The sequence below is a fragment of the Megalobrama amblycephala genome, linkage group LG2 (assembly GCF_018812025.1).
Source record: "Megalobrama amblycephala isolate DHTTF-2021 linkage group LG2, ASM1881202v1, whole genome shotgun sequence".
NCBI lineage: Eukaryota > Metazoa > Chordata > Actinopteri > Cypriniformes > Xenocyprididae > Megalobrama > Megalobrama amblycephala.
The window spans coordinates 47,740,384-47,758,797 of NC_063045.1; the positions used below are offsets into that span (position 1 = coordinate 47,740,384).

Here is an 18,414-nt window from a genome sequence, read left to right on the forward strand (position 1 = left end):
GAAACACTAGTTAATTAGAAGTCCAGAAGTATTTATAACAATTAGCATTGTTAAAATGCATTTCCCTCTACAGAACATTCAAAATAAGTTCTGCTCCCTGACCAACGATGCTGCCAGTTACCTTGGAGACAGCCTGAGGGGAATTGGGTCAAAATTTGTCCGGTCATCAGAGATGTTGGCCTTATGCTCAGACTGTCCCACACTGTATGTTGACGCAGAAACGGTCAGTGAATATTCCAAGTTGAGTGCACTTTTAAATTAGTCAGAAAGTATGTTTATACCATGTTGTCTTTTATACCTTCTGTCCTCTTGTAGATTGTTTCATATGGGCTTCTAGAAAAGATGAAGTTCAGTGTTCTTGAGCTTCAGGAGTATCTGGACACGTATAACACCCGGGAGGAAGCCGCTGTCTCAGTAAGTCATTCTAACCCACCAAGCTACTCATGCAGAAGCACTAAAAGCAGCTTCATAGAGTTTCTAAAATCGTTTGTGCTACAGATGTGAATGAGACTTATTGAGTAGAGGTTTCCCAATACTTACAATTTTCGCATGATGCATTATGAACCGGGGGGAAAAAATCCCATCAATTTACATGTAAAGAGGTACCTAAAGATCTTAGTAACAGCTTAGTGATATACTTAAAATCATGAAGAACTGCTTGGCACCACAGCATCATGGTGACGGGTTTTGTACAAATCTACTTGCATTTTGATTGTGAGTCAGCTGTTTTGAATTTAGTCAAGAACATCCGCTTCCTCTCCTCTTTCAACAGTGGTTGCAGAACTGTAAGGCCACATTTCCGAGGTATCCTGATGATGGTGTGATCACCTGTCAGCCTGGAGACTCTGAGGAGAAGGTAAAAACAGCCGTCTGTGCTCTTTAAAATGAGATCTTTCATCATGCCACTGTTTACATGAAACCACTTTCATAATATGTACACAATCATTTCTGCTAGACCTGTACATGTTATGTTGTTCAGTGGGTCTTGTGACCATATACGCCCATATATGTTCAAGACTTTAGGGGTGGTATTATTTTTGAATGTGTTTGAAATAAGTCTCTTGTGGTCACCAAGGCTACATACAGTAAAAACAGGGATATTGTGAAATATTACAATTCAAAAGAACTGTTTTCTGTTTTAATATGTTTTGAAATGTAATTTATTCTTCTGTTGGCATCATTATAATATGTTGATTTGCTGCTTAAAAAAAACACATTTATTTTTATTATCAATGTTGTAAACAGTTGTGCTGCTTAATATTTTTGTGTAAACTATGATACATTTTTTCCCCCTGGATTCTTTGATGAATAGAAAGCTCAAAAGTTCAAAAACGTCATTTATGTGAAAAATAAGTCTTTTGTAACATTATAAATGTCTTTACTGTCACTTTTGGTCTATTTAATGCATCCTTGCTGAATAGAAGCATTCGTTTCTTTTAAAAATTGTACTGACCCCAAACTTTTAAACGGTAGTGTATGCAATGCAACATTTATGTAATATTTCCTCACTCTGTGCGTCTTCTTCTTGTCATCCTCTGCATGATTTCTATGGGTTGGGTTGTTGGGTTGAATGCGACTGGCACTAATCTTCTAATTATGTGGATGGGATTTCTGAGCACAGTGGCGCATATTCAGTCTCACAGTTTGCATGGTGGGTATTAATGCTGTCTGTTTCTCCCTTCTCAACTCTTTCCTCTTTTATGACATGCTTACTCTGCAGCAAATGGAAACTCTGGCTGTAAGTTTTGAAACTAAGAACTGTTCTCTTTCTTGTTCATCTGTTAGAGTGAGTGATCTGTGTTTACAGCTTTATAGTTTAGGACATGCATTCAGTTCAGTTTACCTGCCAGCGAGTGTTTACATGCATGATGTTACTTAAGCTTATGCTTAGTAAGAACACTTTTAAGATCATGTAAAGTGTTCTTCAAGACAGCAGAAGTAATAAATCATTTAAAAATGTACACGTGGTTTTCTTAAAACAAATTAATTTTTGATTGTTATGAGCATTTTTTGTGCATGTAAACACACTCAGTGATGAAAGTTTGAGTTGTTGTTTTTTTGTTTGTTTGTTTTTCTTCTCTGTGGCTGTTCATATGTGTGATTCCTTTATTATATCATGTTACCAATGTATTTGTATCGTCCACAGCAATTGGAGTTGTGTCAGCGACTGTACAAACTTCACTTCCAGCTCCTTCTGCTGTTTCAGTCCTATTGTAAACTCATAGGACAAGTGAACACCATCAGCTCTGTGCCAGAGGTACACCTGTGACCCCACTGATACACCTCATGATCATTTCTCTTTTTGCTTGATTTAATTTGAATTAGAATTGATTCTAATATGTTCTGTAATGTGAGCATTATTTAAATGAGCCTGAATTAAATCTAAACAAACTTTGTAGAATTTAAATAGTAAATCAAATCGTATCGGCCAGCAAAACAAACAATTTATGTTATATATATATATATATATATATATATATATATATATATATAATAAATGAGCCACTAGCTGGTTGACTTGTAATGTTAATGTTGATCATGCGCTCTCATTCTGTAGCTGTGGAACATGTCTCGGGAATTGAGCGATCTGAAAAATTGCCTGCGGCTAGCTGAAGCCTCATTAGCTGGTGATCTAGAGGACCGGCAAAGGCACGGCTCCCAGCCCATCTTCCCCAGCTCAGAGGCAGCTGTACAGGCCATCCTGGAGTGCTTGAACAACAACGAGTTCTCTATGGCCATTCGCTACACTCAAGAGTGCAGGTGAGCTATGTCACCGCTAGGGAGAGACAAAACTCTGTTAATTAGGTAGTAAAGACAAGCATGAAGAAATAAAATCTAAAATACTTTGCACACACCCAACAATAAAAACATATGGTTATGTGCATTTTTCAGATGCTTAATATTAATAGAGTGTGTTCCAAGATTATTATAGTTTAGAATTTTTAACTTAGTTTTACTTCTATACTATTTATCAATGACTACGTTTACATGGACAGCAGTAATCTAATTACTGACCTTATTCTGATTAAGACAATATTATGATTAAGGTGTTTACATGAGTTGCCTTTAAAATATTCCTTTCATGTTCCCGTTTTACATGTTATATAACATAGATCGATTAAGGGCAAACGTCATTACGTCCCCACGGCACGCCGTCCGACGTTCTCTACAGAATTTCATTTATCACCACACAGTTTGTGCTATATACAGTTTTGGGTGTTTCATTTTGAATCTTACAAAAGCTTCAAGTGCAGTTAATTATTTGACATGCAATATACGTGCAAATAGATACGGAGCCCTGCACATGACATGCAAGAAAAAATAAATAAATTGTGTGCACGATTTACTAATTAAATTCCCTCGATTTATAAATGATATGCGCATGATTTATAAATTGAGGGAACAAATTAGTAAACCGTTCGCACGATTTAGCCTAGGCTACTATTTATTTTCCCTCTCATACAAATTCTCCAGCAACAGGCCTCCTGTACTTTAATTCGGCAACTTTCATTCATGCCACCACGACAAACTCAGAGGTTCTGGATGAGAGATGAGGTGAGAGGAATTTGATTTGTGGCTTCTTGCTTGAAGCTTGCTCTCGTTTGCCGTCAAAACGGTATGTGTCCTGTAGCAAAGTGCGGCGAAAACTGCCACATGACGTTAATAGTGTGATTAAGGTGTGTACATGTCTACAATGCACTCCAATAATGCGACTAAAATAGGAATACTCCACCTGTCTTAATTCGATTTGTGTTTACTTCGAGTATGACTTTAGTCGGATTAAGGTAATAAAACATTGCTGTTTACATGGTCCTTTCTTAATCAGAGTATTGTCTTAATCGTGTTAATATCGGATTACTGCTGTCCATGTAAACGTAGTCACTGTGTCTTTTCAATTTAGTTTTAGTTAGTTTTCACTCCATCATTAGTTTTAAGTTTGTATTTTAGTTCATCAATCTTAAAATACTGAAAATGAAGTTAATGCACAAACTGGTAGCATTTATAAAAATATTTTTAATTTTAACAATGTTAAAATTGGGTGGGTTGTAATTGTTTTAATTTTCATATGCCATGTATCAAAAACAAATTTATTTGTGGCCATTTTAATTTTATTTTAGTAGTTAGATTTGGAGTCATGAAAATGTATTTAGTTTAGTATGTATTTTTATTTCAGTTACTGAAAATGTTTTCATTTTCACTAACAATAGCACTGGCGTGTATATTAGCATGTAAGTTGAGAAGCATGACATTTTACTGGTATTGAAATTTTAGTACTGTTACATAACTTTCCTCTCGTTTTTAGACGAATGTGGCCGAATGACATTTTCGGGGGCGGCTCAGAGGACGAGATCCAGACTCTCCTCAACGTCTACTTCCGGCACCAGACTCTGGGCCAGACTGGCACCTTCGCACTGGTTGGCTCAAACAAGGACATGTCCGAGGTCTGCACAAAGATCATGGAGCTCAACGGAGAGATCCGGGACATGATCCGCCGCGCTCAGGGGTACCAGGTGATCTCATCCAGCCTCCTAGACTCCAGCGTGTCCGGCGTGAGTCTCTGACAGGAAGCCTGCGGCACCCCAGACCAGCCCTGGCCTGGACCCCCCGACCACTGGATCCCTCCATAGTCACCCAACCTCTCCTGCACCAGCCCTCATCCCACAATCCTCCACTCCTGCCACCCGCTCCAGGCCAGATCCAGTGTGACGTTTGGGAGTGCTGCCGCCCTTTTGAGGGTGTAACTCATAAACTTGTGCCCTTCTTAGGGAAACTTGCACGAGCATCCTTGACTGTACTAAATAGGAAGGGGCTCCTGAGAGTGAACGTGTCCTCAGGTCCTCAAATGTGCAGCAATAACGGAGAAACGGAGCTGCTCCTGCGAGATTCCTTAGATTGAGTCACTCAAACGCATCTTTTAATTATTGCACTACGTAGACGTTTCGTGTCGTAAATCATGAGGAGAAAAAAAAAATCCTGTTTGCTACTGAGAAATGCTGCATTTTTGGAAAGGAAGCACCCGAGTGAGAACTTCTGCTTGGTTTGTTTGTTAACATGGGGAATGTGCAATGATGGATCATTGAAACGGATGCCTTTCTACTGTAACTGTTCAAGAATGTCCTTAAAAGCGAACAGGACATGCCGCACAACTGAAGAAAAGACAAAGGATACTATGTGTACGTCTTCTGTCTTTATCACAATATTTGTAACTGTTTAAAGCTGAGAGGTTGTGTCTTTGTGAACCTGTCCATCACCTGCGTACCGCTAAATATCAGCCTCCGCACCTGCACAGACACACGCAAACAGGCTGACATTCAGTGATTTGTTCATACAACCAAGCTACTGCTGAAGCTGATTCTACTTCAAGTGCTGATACAAGATTGTTTGGCTGTTTTTCAATCGTCATCCTGCGCTCGGCCATACACAGGCTCACCTTAAGACTAAATTTGTATTTAAGAAATCAGTGTGTTGAACATAGTTTTTGAAATTGTTCTTTGTCGATTCAAGTTGCCAAGCATGCATCATTGTATTTACTTTTGAGTTGTATTTATTGAAAGTTGTATTTTATTAAAATGATATTTGTATAAAGTGGAAAAGGGATGCATCACATGGAGATTAGTCTGTCACTAGTGCATGCCTAGACAGATTGCACATTGTAAAGTATCTTTGAGAATCCCCCCCCCCCCCTTCCACTATGTAAATACTTAAAGCTTTTGTGAAATAAATTGTGCTTTCTTCATGTTGAGATTCTCCAGTTTGCTGTTCATTTCAATAAAGAGAAAAAAAAAAAAAAAAAAAAAAAAAAAAAAAAACACACACACACACAACACTTAATGCTTGCATAGGCCACTTATTCATACTGTAGGGTTTCAGACATGCATAATCTTGTGCAAAAATTGCCAAAAAAAAAAAAAAAAAAAAAAAATTTGTGTGAAGAGTGAAAGTGGTGTTTTGGACCCAATGACTATCATTGCATGGCAAAAAACGGTTGAAACATTGGTCATATCTTGTGTTCTGCAGAAGAACATTATACAAGTTTGGAACAAAATGAGAACAAGTATATAACCATTTTAATTTTGGGGTGAACCAAGTCATTCACAAAGCAGAAACAGTCACACAGACACTGGTATTCTGCTGCAATACTTTATTAGTTTATAAATTTACACATTCATAGGAATACAAAAATATAACATCCCACCCAATACATCACTTGGGCCACCAATGTAGATTCTAAAACACATTATACACCTGAACATTTAGACTATGTACTTGAAACTGTAGATGGTGTCACAGGAAAGGCCTTTGCCCTTGCAGCGGCCACACAGATCCTGACGGTGAGGACGGCGCAGGTCAATGTGCCTCTGCTTCCGTTCACAGCAGCAGCGAGTCTTGCAGCAAACCTGGTGAAACAACTCTGTCAAACTGCACAAACGGCTTTAAAAATGCACTATTACTATCAACAACTCACACCTGGCACTGAATGGATTCCACCCTATATGGATTCAGTCCAGCCTGGCACTTCCTGCAGTGCTGTTTGAAGTACACCTGTGGGAATGATGGCAAATTAGGTTTAAACCTCAAGTTTAAAGGGATAGTTCACCCAAAAGTTAAAATTCTGTTCTACTCTTCTTCTGATCCACTCAACCTCAAGTAGTTTCAAACCTGTATAAAAATTGTTCTGCTGAATACAAAGGAAAACATTTGGAAGAATGTCAGTAATCAGACAGATCTCGCCCCCCATTGACTACCATAGGAAGAAAAATACTATGGCAAGATCTGTTTGGTTACTGACATTCTTCCAAATGTCTTCCTTTGTGTTCAGCAGAACAAAAGAAATTCATACAGGTTTAGAAATACTTGAGGGTGAGTAAGCGGCAGAATTCATTTGTGTGAACGATCCCTTTAAAAGGTTTATTTAAAAAAAAAAAAAAAAAAAAAAAAAGTCACTGCAATTTACCTTGGAGGTTCCCGAGATGCACCACACAAATGCACTTTCCCATCGAATATTGCACTTACTGCAGTGATAAAATCCGTATTTCTGCTCCAGAAACTAAATAAGAATAAGTTAGAAATTATTAATAAATAAAAAAATAAAAAATAAAAAATCTCCACACACACACCCCAATTAAGAAACCGACAACCAATCAAATTGCTTCAGCGTTAACCTCATTACATATTCATTTGTTCCATAAAGGAAGGAGGGGTGGTTCGTAAAGGAAAACTTTTAAATATTGTGAAGAACCGCATTTTATTCGCTTTTGCAAGTTTCAAGTTGGAAAAAAAAAATAAAAAAAATTTAAGACTACCTACAATTAATTACTAACCTAAAAGTCACCTAACCTCACTGCAGAAACTGTGGTTGCCATGGTAAAGCTTTCCCCCCCTTAACACACCTGAAAGTTAGACCGTTTATTTCGCTGAATCAACGACTTCTCCTGCCGTGATTCGTTGCGCGTGGTTTCATCCTGTTCACACTTCTCGTCGTCGTCCGTCTCACTGTCCGTCTTATTGCTCTCATCCCCTCCATCGTCCTTACTTTCACCGGCAGTCGTGGATAAGGAGAAAATCCTGCGGTCGAAGACGGGGGAGTAGATGGCGACGGGGCGGGAGAAGCGTACGGAGTTGACAGGTGTGCTGGGCAGAGTGTCTTTCAGAGGGCTGATGGACGGCGTCCTCGGTGAGTCCCATTTATCACCGCGATAAAACAACGTTTTGGGGCCAAGTGAGCACTGGACAATGGCATCTACCTTTGGGTTTACCTGCACACCGAACTCTCTAGTGTTGGCCTTGCGGAGGCGCGGGGTCAGGTTCGGGTTAACCTGAGATAATATGGCTTTTAACTGCGCGCGTTTGTAAACATCAAAATAATCGGGGGCATCTGGCGCAACATACAAATTGTTTCCCTTTTTATTCCAGTTTTGGTGTTTAAATTTCGCGGTGCCGGGATAAAAGGGGAAATAGCCAGGATACCCTCCACAGTTGTAAGGTGGGATGAGAAACTCTTCCATTGTGGTATGATCATTAGCAAAGGCCTTGCTGAATATTTATGATCTCCCTTAGTTCACGCCTTAATTGGCGCGACCTAATTAGCATCGATCACGTGTGGGCGTGGCTTAGCAAAACGGTACGGATGTGATGCATTAGCATAAGGTAAGGTAATGATCTCTTTCCCCCCTTTTATATTTATATTTAGCACGAGTTGAAAATGCAGTTGTGTACAGTAGTTTACATGATAAGTCAAGCAATGACAACACAGGTTCCACAATTTCACCTGCCATTATTTTTAAAATAGCAAGGTTTTTACATTGAAATTAAAGCTGCAGTCCCTAACTTTTTTTTGGTTAAAAATGATCCATAATAATTTTTTGAGCAAGTACATAACCAGCCAGTGTTCAAAACTATCTCATTATCTTAGCTCAATTCACAATGGTAAGCTTGTAATAATGTTTTATAATAAAAGCAACATGGTGGATTTCCGCGGGAAATTCGAGCATGCAGCATTTCATCTTTGCGTCATTACGTTACGTCCGTAAACAGAAAAAAGGAGTCCAGGCTAGTCGGTTTTATCATGTGAGGATGCTGCTGGTAGTGGATCATTTATAGCCTGTTCTCACAGCATCTGAAATAATTAAACTTATCATTTTGATGGCGGATTGTAATCCAGAAAGATCCAAATGACAATCATCAGTGACAATTGGAGATTCACCCCTAGTCAAAAAGCAAAAGACTTTGGACTGTGGAGTGGATACAGAAATTGAAATCTACAGGTAACGCTAATATACACTAAATACACATAGTCACGCAATGCTGATGTTGTTAACATTAACAATTTGAGAACAATATAACAGTAATAATAATTTGCACGGTTTGGCATGATCCGAGCTAAGCGATCGTTAGATTTAATCATCATTGGCTGCGTGATTTATTGTAGGCCTAATGCTTTTTTCCTCAGTTGGTCAGAACAAAAGTGGCAGAAATGTTACTTACTTGTTCAGATGATATTTTCCAGTGAAAATTCTTATATTGGTCATACTTTCAAGATGTAGAATCTGTGATTCTGAAGTACAGTATCCACACCGGTGCGGTGACTGACAGCAAGCATTAGATTCATCCGCGCTGACAAGCTGTGGTTATCTGCACGTACAGATAACTGTTCCACATATGACTGCAATTGCAAGTTTCAAACAGAGATGGCGACAAAGAGGAAAAATCGTGGACTGCAGCTTTAAATGGAGACAACCATTAGAATGTAACACAAATTTACTATTTCATTCATTTTATTTTTGTTTTTAAATCATTGTATATATGTTATGCCATTTTTATGACCTCATAATAATTGAGACACCTCTGAATATTTGCACTTTTAAAAATTTATCACAAAAATATAAATGTTTGTGAAGTAATGAATAAATTAAAATATTATCTATGAATAAATGTTTATAAAACTATGAATATATGTTTATAAAAATATATTTTATTAAAAACTAAGGTGATTATAATTGTCAAACCGAGTACAGAATAGTCTTTTCTTTTACTGACTGTGAGTCGAGATTTGAAGAGCAGAAATAATTTGTGAGGTATGTTGCTAGGCATTCAAATAAGTGGAGGGTTATAAAAGCCTCTGTTATGCTTCAGTTTATGAAAGGCAAACAACGAGAACTAAACTAAAGGTTTACTAAAGGTCTTAAATTCTAGGTTCACTATAGTTTAAGCTGTTCAGTCTAGTTTGCATTACTGGTCTAATGCAACATAAGTGTGTTTCTTATGCTGAGGATTTTGTTCTGTTTTAGATTGTTCAGTTTTTTTGTCAAGAACCTTTTCATTTTATTATTAAATGAAAGAAAGTATGGATCGCTTGTTTGCTGCACAGTGTAAAATGATGTGATTTACGATAAAAATATAACTGGGATGTCTTCAAGCACTGTTAGTAGTAGTAGCCATTTAGCAGACATTGTCTCAACCAAAGCAACTTTTATTTCAGGGACAGTCCTGTTGGATCAACTTGCCCTTGATCTAGGCACAAAAGTGATCCCATTGATCCCATTTGGATTACCACCACCCCGTACAGAGGAAGACCTGACACATTTTATACACGAACATTCACTCTTCCATATTTAAGTAAGTTCAATGCTCAGTGGGTGTATTGTTTTTACTCCAGCTGAAAGCATCATACATTTACATCATATATTGCATTGTTTGGATTTGTTTGCCCTCCTTCTCCTCTTCTGTCTTCTCTTTCTAACCAATCTCTATTTATAATTCATCTATATGGGATGAAATATTTTTATATAACCTTTCAGAACTTTAATGACAGTGGAACACACTATTGCAATTCACTCTGAAATGGAAAATACATCATGCGTCGCCATTCAACATAAATTCAAATAAAACTGACCTTTAACAGGTGACTGACAAACAAGCCCTGCGGGGAAACACAAGACTCACACCACTGATTTTCCCCTCACATGGGTGTGATGAGGTAGAATAGGTGTTGAGAAATAACATTTTGTTATATTTAGGTATCGAAAAATAATATTGTGATTATAGAGAGCAGCAGATAGTTGCAATAAAAATAATTTCATGCTTATCGAAGTAATAAATTATTTCAATGAATTCAATGTGGTCAATGCTACTGTAATATTGATGTTTTGCTTGAGTCAGACAGGCAAATAGCCCATATAAAGTGAACATGGCCCCTTCAGAGACCCCAATGGCTGGTTTAAAGCTAATAAAACAATCTCGGGGGAACATATTATTGGCATTAATGTATTACAATGGCAATTTTTCCTTCTGGGTCCGTTCAGGACATTACCATTAGCCTTCCAGATGGAGAGACTTTTTTCATGTATGCATTCTGATATATTACACATGTAATTCAATTAAATGCACAAATCTGTTTCCTACTACATATTACATTATATTACGTAATCAAGGTCTAGCTATTAAAAACACACCTGTTTGAAGCACTCCCACAACATGCAGTTCAATCTGTGCAAAAGCATCCAAAACAAAATTATATAGATGAGAACTGACTGTCTGAAGTATTTTAAAAATTCTGCTTATGTATTTTCTAATACATTGTACAAAGTATGGGCTGTTAACATTAATGTAATGTACTGTAGATGTATTTCATTCATAAATTGTTTGTCATTGAAAGTCATTGAATAACCTATTTGGATTAATGGATAACTAGGTGATCAGTATTCCTGTAATATATGATTCATTCATATAGGTTTTTCAGTCTTAAAAGATATTCATTTGTCATTTAGAGCCACTGGAGAAATCAAATTGTTTTTTTGTTGTTTTTATAATCATATTTGCCCTATCATACACTAGCAGGAGGAAATGTGTTATTATGGAGGCTGGAATTGCGCAGCGCTTGGATACCTATTTACCCGTCAAGTGCCTGGGTAATAATTGATAGATTTCCTGAGAGGACAAAAACGGGACCAGATGGGGCCAGGTGCGTTATACCGCAGTTGCAAGCAACTCGGAGTGAGGTAAGGGACACGACTCACTTGTTTAACATTTGGAAAGTTGTCCAGTTCTCTGACACCATGACAGTTGCATGGATTGTTTTGGTGCTCGTATTGTTCAGTCAGCTACAGTGGACAACAGCCGATCCAGGCGCAGGACTGCACACATGGGATAGATTTAGCAAACTTCCATATCCCGGTGACAAAGCCTTCCTTTATGACATTTTCCCCGACAAGTTTATGTGGGCTGTCGGCACCGCTGCATATTCAGTTGAGGGAGCCTGGGAAAAAGACGGGAAGGGTAAGTCTATCTGGGACACTTTTACTCGCGGAGGGACCCGTGTGTCCAGAGGCGACGTAGGCAGTGACAGTTATCACAACATCCCGGGAGACCTCCGAGCCCTGCAGCAACTTGGAGTCAGTCACTACCGGTTTTCTCTGTCCTGGCCACGCATTTTCTCCAACGGCACCAAAGAAAGTTACAATGAAAAAGGTGTGGAATATTATAAAAGTCTAATTCGAGGTTTGAAGGATATTAAAGTGCAGCCTGTTGTGACTTTATATCATTGGGACCTGCCAGACAGTTTGCAAACCCTCTTTGGAGGCTGGAGCAATTCGGTTATGGTGGAACTATTCAGAGAATATGCAGATTTTTGTTTTAAAACATTTGGATCAGATGTGAAATTTTGGATTACCATTGACAATCCTTTTGTTGTGGCCTGGCATGGATATGGAACTGGGGTTGTGGCACCTGGTATCAAAAATGACTCCGATTTGCCTTTCAGAGTGGGACACAATCTTCTGAAGGTAATTAGAGCCACATATTCAAATGTTTAAGTTATTTATTTATCTAATAAACAAATGTATAGATACAAAAATGAGTGCAGACAAAATTGCACACATCTATATATGTATAATTTTATGTCTGTGTGTGTGTGTGTGTGTATATATATATATATATATTAGCATCACGTTCAACAATTCACATATTTTCAGAAATATATACACACACACACACACACACTCAAGGCCACTTTATTAGCTACACCTTGGACCCCCTTTTGCCTTCATATTTGCCTTCATTTGTAGCATAGATTTAGCAAGGTGCTGGAAACACTCCTCAGAAATTGTGGTCTGTATTGCAGAGGTGCGCTATTGGATTGAGATCTGGTAACTGTTCAAAGCTAGGATGATATTGTTAACTTTTTTTTATTATTATGTTGGTTCAATTTATGTAGACTGCGTTCCAAATTATTATGCAATTGACATATCAGTAAGATTTCAGTACAATAAACATTCAGATTTTAGTTTTTCTAAGAAAATGTTTGTTTGTTTATTTATCCATGTCTTTTTAGATAACTGGAATGAATCTCAGACAAAATAATTTGCCAGATCTATGGAAACCCTACTTAGAGGTTGTTCCACATTATTAAGCAAGTCACAGTTCTCATGCAATATGGGAAGGAAGAAAGATCTTTCTGAAGATGAAAAGCATGAAATGGTCCAATTTTGTGCAAAAGGCATGAAAACATCTAATATTGTGTGAAACTGAATGGAGATTATCGAATTATCATAAGATTTGTGAGTGATTTAGAGCACAGCAGAACTCGGTCAGATAACGGCTTATTGAGGAAAGTTCCTGTCAAAATTAATTGTATTAAAAGGGCAGCTATAAAAAAAGCCAGTGTTGAGCAGCAAACAGGTATTTGAAGCTGCTGGTGTCTCTGGAGTCTTGAGAACCTCACCATGCAGACTGGCAGTTGTGTGTAAAGATGCTTTTTAGACACCACTAACCAAACCTAACAAAGAGAAACATTTACAGTGGGTGTAGAAATACATTTTCAAACAGTTTTATTGCTGTGGTGTTTTATTGCAGCATGGGATAGTGCGTAGTGCATTGTGCAATAGTGCATTGTACTATGCACTATCCTCCTTTTTATACCATAGCTGAAAATGGCCAGTTATGAACTCCACATATCTTGAAAAAGTCATTTTAATACCCTCCATTTCACTTCCCAGTATTCCAGCCCAAATCACCAGCTCCTTGCTGACGTCGCAGTCTTGTTGGAACGTGGTGGCCATTCACCAACCATCCAGAAATCCATCCATTTAGACCATGCATTGTAGTACGGCATTAGTCAGTATATAAAACTATTTAAAAATGAGTCTTCATGTATTTCTAAACCCACTGTAAATGTTTCTCTTTGTGAGGTTTGGTTTGGAGTGGCTGAAATGCATCTTTACGCACAACTGCCAGCCTGCATGGTGAGGTTCTCAAGACTCCAGAGACACCAGAAGCTTCAAATACCTGTTTGCTGCTCAACACTGGCTTTTTTATAGCTGCCCTTTTAATACAATTAATTTTTTTTTACAGGAACTTTCATTAATAAGCCTTTATCTGACCGAGTTCTGCTGTGCTCTAAATCACTCACAAATCTTATGATAATTCGATAATCTCCATTCAGTTTCACACAATATTAGATGTTTTCATGCCTTTTGCACAAAATTGGACCATTTCATGCTTTTCATCTTCAGAAAGATCTTTCTTCCTTCCCATATTGCATGAGAACTGTGACTTGCTTAATAATGTGGAACAACCTCTAAGTAGGGTTTCCATAGATCTGGCAAATTATTTTGTCTGAGATTGATTCCAGTTATCTAAAAAGACATGGATAAATAAACGAACAAACATTTTCTTAGAAAAACTAAAATCTGAATGTTTATTGTACAGAAATCTTACTGATTTGTCTCTTGCATAATAATTTGGAACGCAGTGAAGTTCAAAGTGCTGTATACAGTATATGTTTTTCAAATATAATGTATAGCCATATATTTTCTTTTGGGCCTGTGTTGCCGTCTAGGCTCATGCTGCAGCCTGGCACTTGTATGACGAGCGGTATCGTTCCAGTCAGGGTGGGCTAGTGTCTATGGCTCTGGCCTCCCATTGGATCAAGCCTAGCAGAACCAGGCAGGAGAACCGCAGAGCCTGCCAGTGTTCTCTGGACTTCGTGCTCGGCTGGTTCGCCCGTCCGTTATTTGTGGATGGAGACTATCCACCCTGCATGAAACACAATTTGACCCATAGACTGCCATCCTTCACAGAGGCTGAGAGCATGTATGTTAATGGAACAGCGGACTTCTTTGCCCTGTCTCACGGACCCGCTCTTAGTTTTCAGCTGATCAACGACAGTCTGCGCTTTGGCCAGACAGAAGATCTAGGTTTAAGGATGCTGCTGTACTGGGTCCGTGCCGAGTACAACAATCCTCCAATTTTTGTAGTGGAAAGCGGATGGTATGGAAGTGGCAACATGAAAACAAAGGATGCCAAGCATATGTATTACCTGAAGCGCTTTATTATGGAGACTCTGAAAGGTACATGCATAAACTGAGGATAATGGAACATATCAATCAGTATACTGTACCATATAGCCATTTTGAGATTATAATAACTTTAATTTTCAAAGAAACATTTACATTGTGTTCCAACTATCATTTAGCACTGCTATTTTCAACAGTCTTCTTCTCTTTATAGCAATCCGCTTTGATAGAGTAAATGTGATTGGCTACACAGCCTGGTCTCTGCTGGATGGGTACGAGTGGTACCGTGAATATGGAATACGACGGGGGCTATTCTTTGTGGATTTCAACACTCCTGATCTTAAGAGAGAGCCGAAAACATCTGCCACTTTCTATAGCAAACTAATAGAGAAGAATGGCTTTCCTCAGCTTCCCGAGAACCGCCCTGCACAGGGCGTCTTTCCATGTGACTTTGCCTGGGGAGTTGCTGCCAACTCCATACAGGTACAGCTTGCCCTTGGTTGTCATGTTTAAACAATTATTTATTTATTTTTTATGTATTTATCTAAATTACAGATTTTTATTAGATTACATATTATATAATATGAAATAAAACTATTAATAATTGTATATATGTGTGTGTATATGCATGCTATATATAAAATTTGTATTTTATAGTAATATTTCATATTATTTATATTATTAATACACACACAAATACACACATATATATGTATGTGTGTGTGTATATATTAGCTTCTTTTGCTAACTTGGGTACATTTTCATTTATTTGAATGTTTATTAATGCACATAGTCCATTTTTAAATAAACAAATTGTGATAGTTAACTTCAGATTACAAATAACTGCACACATTTCATCAAAAAGTAGAAAATGGCCTTACTTTGTAAAGTGCAGCCCAGCAAATCAATCTTACTTGATTGTTCTTGTTTGTCCCATTCAAAGGTCAATTTTACAGAACTTAGATTCTGTGTAGATCATATGATGCATTTAGCTTTAGCCTTTGACCTTTGCCAGACATTGATAAACATCATTTGCATTTATTCTTTTTTTTTACTTTTACAATTTTGTATCTAATATCATCTGGATGTCTTCTGATCCTGTTTTAAGGTCGACACTACACCTACCCAGTTTGCTGACCCTAGCGTTTATATATGGAACATTTCTGGTAACGGAGAGTTGAAAAAGGTCCCTGGTGTGCAGGCGCCCCCTATGCACAGGACACGTCACTGCGCCGACTACGGCAGCATCCTCCAGCAGGTGTCTGATGTGCGCCGTATGCAAGTCTCACACTTCCACTTCTCCCTCAACTGGTCCTCCATCATCCCAACAGGCCGGGTGTCTGATGCTAACGAAACACTGCTAAGATACTACCATTGCTTTGTCAGTGAGCTACAAAAGGTTAACGTAACCCCTGTTGTGACCCTTTGGCACCACACAGGGAAACTATCCAGTCTACCGGCATCCATGGAGGCTGGTGGGGGCTGGCAGAGCGAGGAGACAGTCCAGGCCTTTGCAGACTATGCCAGGTTGTGTTTCCAGCGACTAGGAACTCATGTCAAACTGTGGATCACCCTGAATGAGCCTAACGAAGAGGATCTTGAATACGCCGTGGGCCACCAGCTGCTTCGTGCACACGCGTTAGCTTGGCACGTCTACGATAGAGAGTTTCGCAGAACCCAAGGCGGTAACGCGTCACTGGTTCTTCATATGGACTGGGTCGAACCTGCGTTTTCATTCAGCAAGGAGGATGTAGCACCTGCAAACCGAGTCCTGGACTTTAGAGTCGGCTGGTTTGCGGAGCCCATCTTCGGTAGAGGTGATTACCCAGAGGTGATGCGTAGCTGGCTCCAACAGCGAAACAATATCGATCTCTTCAACTACCACTTACCGACGTTCAGCAAAGAGGATCAACTGTTGGTAAAAGGAACCTACGATTTCTTCGCCATCAGCCATTTTACTACCTCAATGGTATATGATGGAGTGGAAGACAAATACACCTTCAAGGACAAGTTGCAGGTTCAGCTGATATCTGATGTGACCTGGATCATGTCTCCAAGACGCAACTCTCCTGTGGTCCCCTGGGGTCTTCGCAAGGCACTGAACTGGGTTAACTCTCGATACAAAGGGGTTCCCATTTATGTGATGGCCAATGGCGTTCAAGAGGACACTGCTAGGTTTAAGGATAGCTTGCGTGTCTACTACCTTTACAACTACATTAATGAGGCCTTGAAAGGTAAGAAACCATATAATGTTATGTGTTGGCTTTCAATAGGGTGGCTCATACAGATCTTGATTGTCTCTCAGTCACTTAACTGAATTAAAATGATATTCAAATACTGTACATTGATTAACTGATCAAAGAAACAAGCACAGAAATATTGTATTATAATGAATTTTAAAATTAATAATTTATTCCTAATTAGGTTGTGCTTTTATTATAAATTGCATATACATTTTATTAAAATTATAATCAAAGGAAATGTGAATCATTAATATTAATTATATTAAGTGTAATCAAACTCATTATTTGTATTATTCAGTGTCATTTTATAGATTATATATTTCATACATTTTTAAAATATCGGTTGGGTGTCGTAGATGTCGAATTTTTCAACATCTAATTGTTTGATTAGTTTAAGTTTCCTAGTACAGTAACCCACTTGGATAAGTTCTGATGACTCAAATCTATGCCGTTTCTATTTAGAGGCACAAAGCTCAGGCTGTACACACACATCCACATGCAGCAGCTTAATTATTAAACAGAAAACTAGGGAAACAGTTTGCTTACCTTAGGAAAACTAGCGAGCCGCTCTTCATCTGAGATTTGGAAAAATATTTGTTTACTATTCTCAAAACACTGGCAAGGCCTTATTTACCTTGTCATCTGAATTCGCTTTATAGTTACGTCATGAATTCACTTTACTCGTATTCTAACCTCTGATTTGTTTTTTAGCATATACGCTAGATGGAGTCAATCTGAAAGGCTATTTTGCATACGCGTTCAGCGACCAGTGGGACCCAGGCTTTGGCATGTATGGTCACGTGCAGGAGGAAGTCATTCTGAAATCTTCACTGGCCCATTACAAAAACATCATCCGCCACAATGGCTTCCCTGCCACAAGCACATCTCAGCAACAGTGTCCCCATGCTCCAGTGCACAGCTCTGGCCGTTATATCCTCACCAAGCAGCCTGTCGTTGGCTTTCTCTCTCTAGTGAGCTCTTGCATGCTGATCACAGTGTGCCTTATTATCTACTACGCAGTCAAGAGGCACAAAATAGCCACCAAAAAGTGAAGGAAAATGGTTCCAGTGGACTCTTATTCTTTTAATTTATTTGTCTTAATGGTTCGTTTATGACAGCCTATAGTGTATCACTGCTTTTCACTCTCTGGTATTTCTCAATGAACACTACATGAGCCAGGAAGACCTAGCCAATTATTTAATTTCAGCATTATCATGTAAAAACTCTATTTATTTGTAAAAAGTAAGATATTTGCATTATTCAGTCAAGTTTTTTTGCACGCAGGTTAAAAAAAAAAAAGTTAAAGAGAACGTTACTATGTTTAGTATAGGTGATGTCATTGTCAGATATATTAAATAAATGTTGCAATTCAAAAATCT

General features: G+C 38.4%; 3 protein-coding genes across 19 annotated transcripts in view; 2 read left to right on the plus strand and 1 right to left on the minus strand.

The window, feature by feature from the left end:
* The window catches only part of fryb (furry homolog b (Drosophila)), a 68,776-nt gene extending 63,035 nt beyond the window's left edge, over nucleotides 1-5,741 (plus strand). For 11 of the 15 annotated variants that reach the window (XM_048181533.1, XM_048181537.1, XM_048181527.1 and 8 more), the window contains 7 exons: nucleotides 74-223; nucleotides 316-414; nucleotides 773-856; nucleotides 1,622-1,651; nucleotides 2,147-2,257; nucleotides 2,558-2,760; nucleotides 4,304-5,741. In XM_048181533.1, coding sequence (XP_048037490.1) covers nucleotides 74-223; nucleotides 316-414; nucleotides 773-856; nucleotides 1,622-1,651; nucleotides 2,147-2,257; nucleotides 2,558-2,760; nucleotides 4,304-4,562 — 936 coding nt within the window. In that variant the 3' untranslated portion in view covers nucleotides 4,563-5,741. Of the gene's footprint in view, nucleotides 1-73; nucleotides 224-315; nucleotides 415-772; nucleotides 857-1,621; nucleotides 1,652-1,720; nucleotides 1,739-2,146; nucleotides 2,258-2,557; nucleotides 2,761-4,303 lie in introns of all 15 variants that reach the window. The other 4 variants (XM_048181529.1, XM_048181541.1, XM_048181531.1 and 1 more) reach the window with 2 other exon arrangements.
* Nucleotides 5,742-6,127: 386 nt separating this feature from the next.
* zar1l (zygote arrest 1-like) lies at nucleotides 6,128-8,023 on the minus strand. Its single transcript, XM_048181641.1, has 4 exons — nucleotides 7,392-8,023; nucleotides 6,956-7,048; nucleotides 6,469-6,543; nucleotides 6,128-6,398 (listed from the first exon to the last, which is right to left on the minus strand). Exons 1-4 carry the CDS (start codon nucleotides 8,004-8,006, stop codon nucleotides 6,255-6,257), a joined length of 927 nt encoding a protein of 308 aa, XP_048037598.1. The 5' UTR covers nucleotides 8,007-8,023; the 3' UTR covers nucleotides 6,128-6,254.
* Nucleotides 8,013-18,413, plus strand: kl (klotho). Of its 3 annotated transcripts, XM_048181572.1 has the most exons (8): nucleotides 8,013-8,148; nucleotides 9,980-10,116; nucleotides 11,335-11,498; nucleotides 11,597-12,281; nucleotides 14,336-14,846; nucleotides 15,007-15,275; nucleotides 15,901-17,026; nucleotides 17,747-18,413. In XM_048181572.1, the coding sequence occupies exons 3-8, from the start codon at nucleotides 11,452-11,454 to the stop codon at nucleotides 18,085-18,087; spliced, it is 2,979 nt and encodes a 992-aa protein (XP_048037529.1). In that variant the 5' UTR covers nucleotides 8,013-8,148; nucleotides 9,980-10,116; nucleotides 11,335-11,451; the 3' UTR covers nucleotides 18,088-18,413. The 3 variants fall into 3 exon arrangements, with proteins under 3 accessions (XP_048037529.1, XP_048037531.1, XP_048037530.1); XM_048181574.1 differs by having other exon boundaries at nucleotides 9,980-11,498; nucleotides 11,563-12,281; XM_048181573.1 differs by having other exon boundaries at nucleotides 9,980-11,498.
* The last annotated feature ends 1 nt before the right edge of the window (nucleotide 18,414 follows it).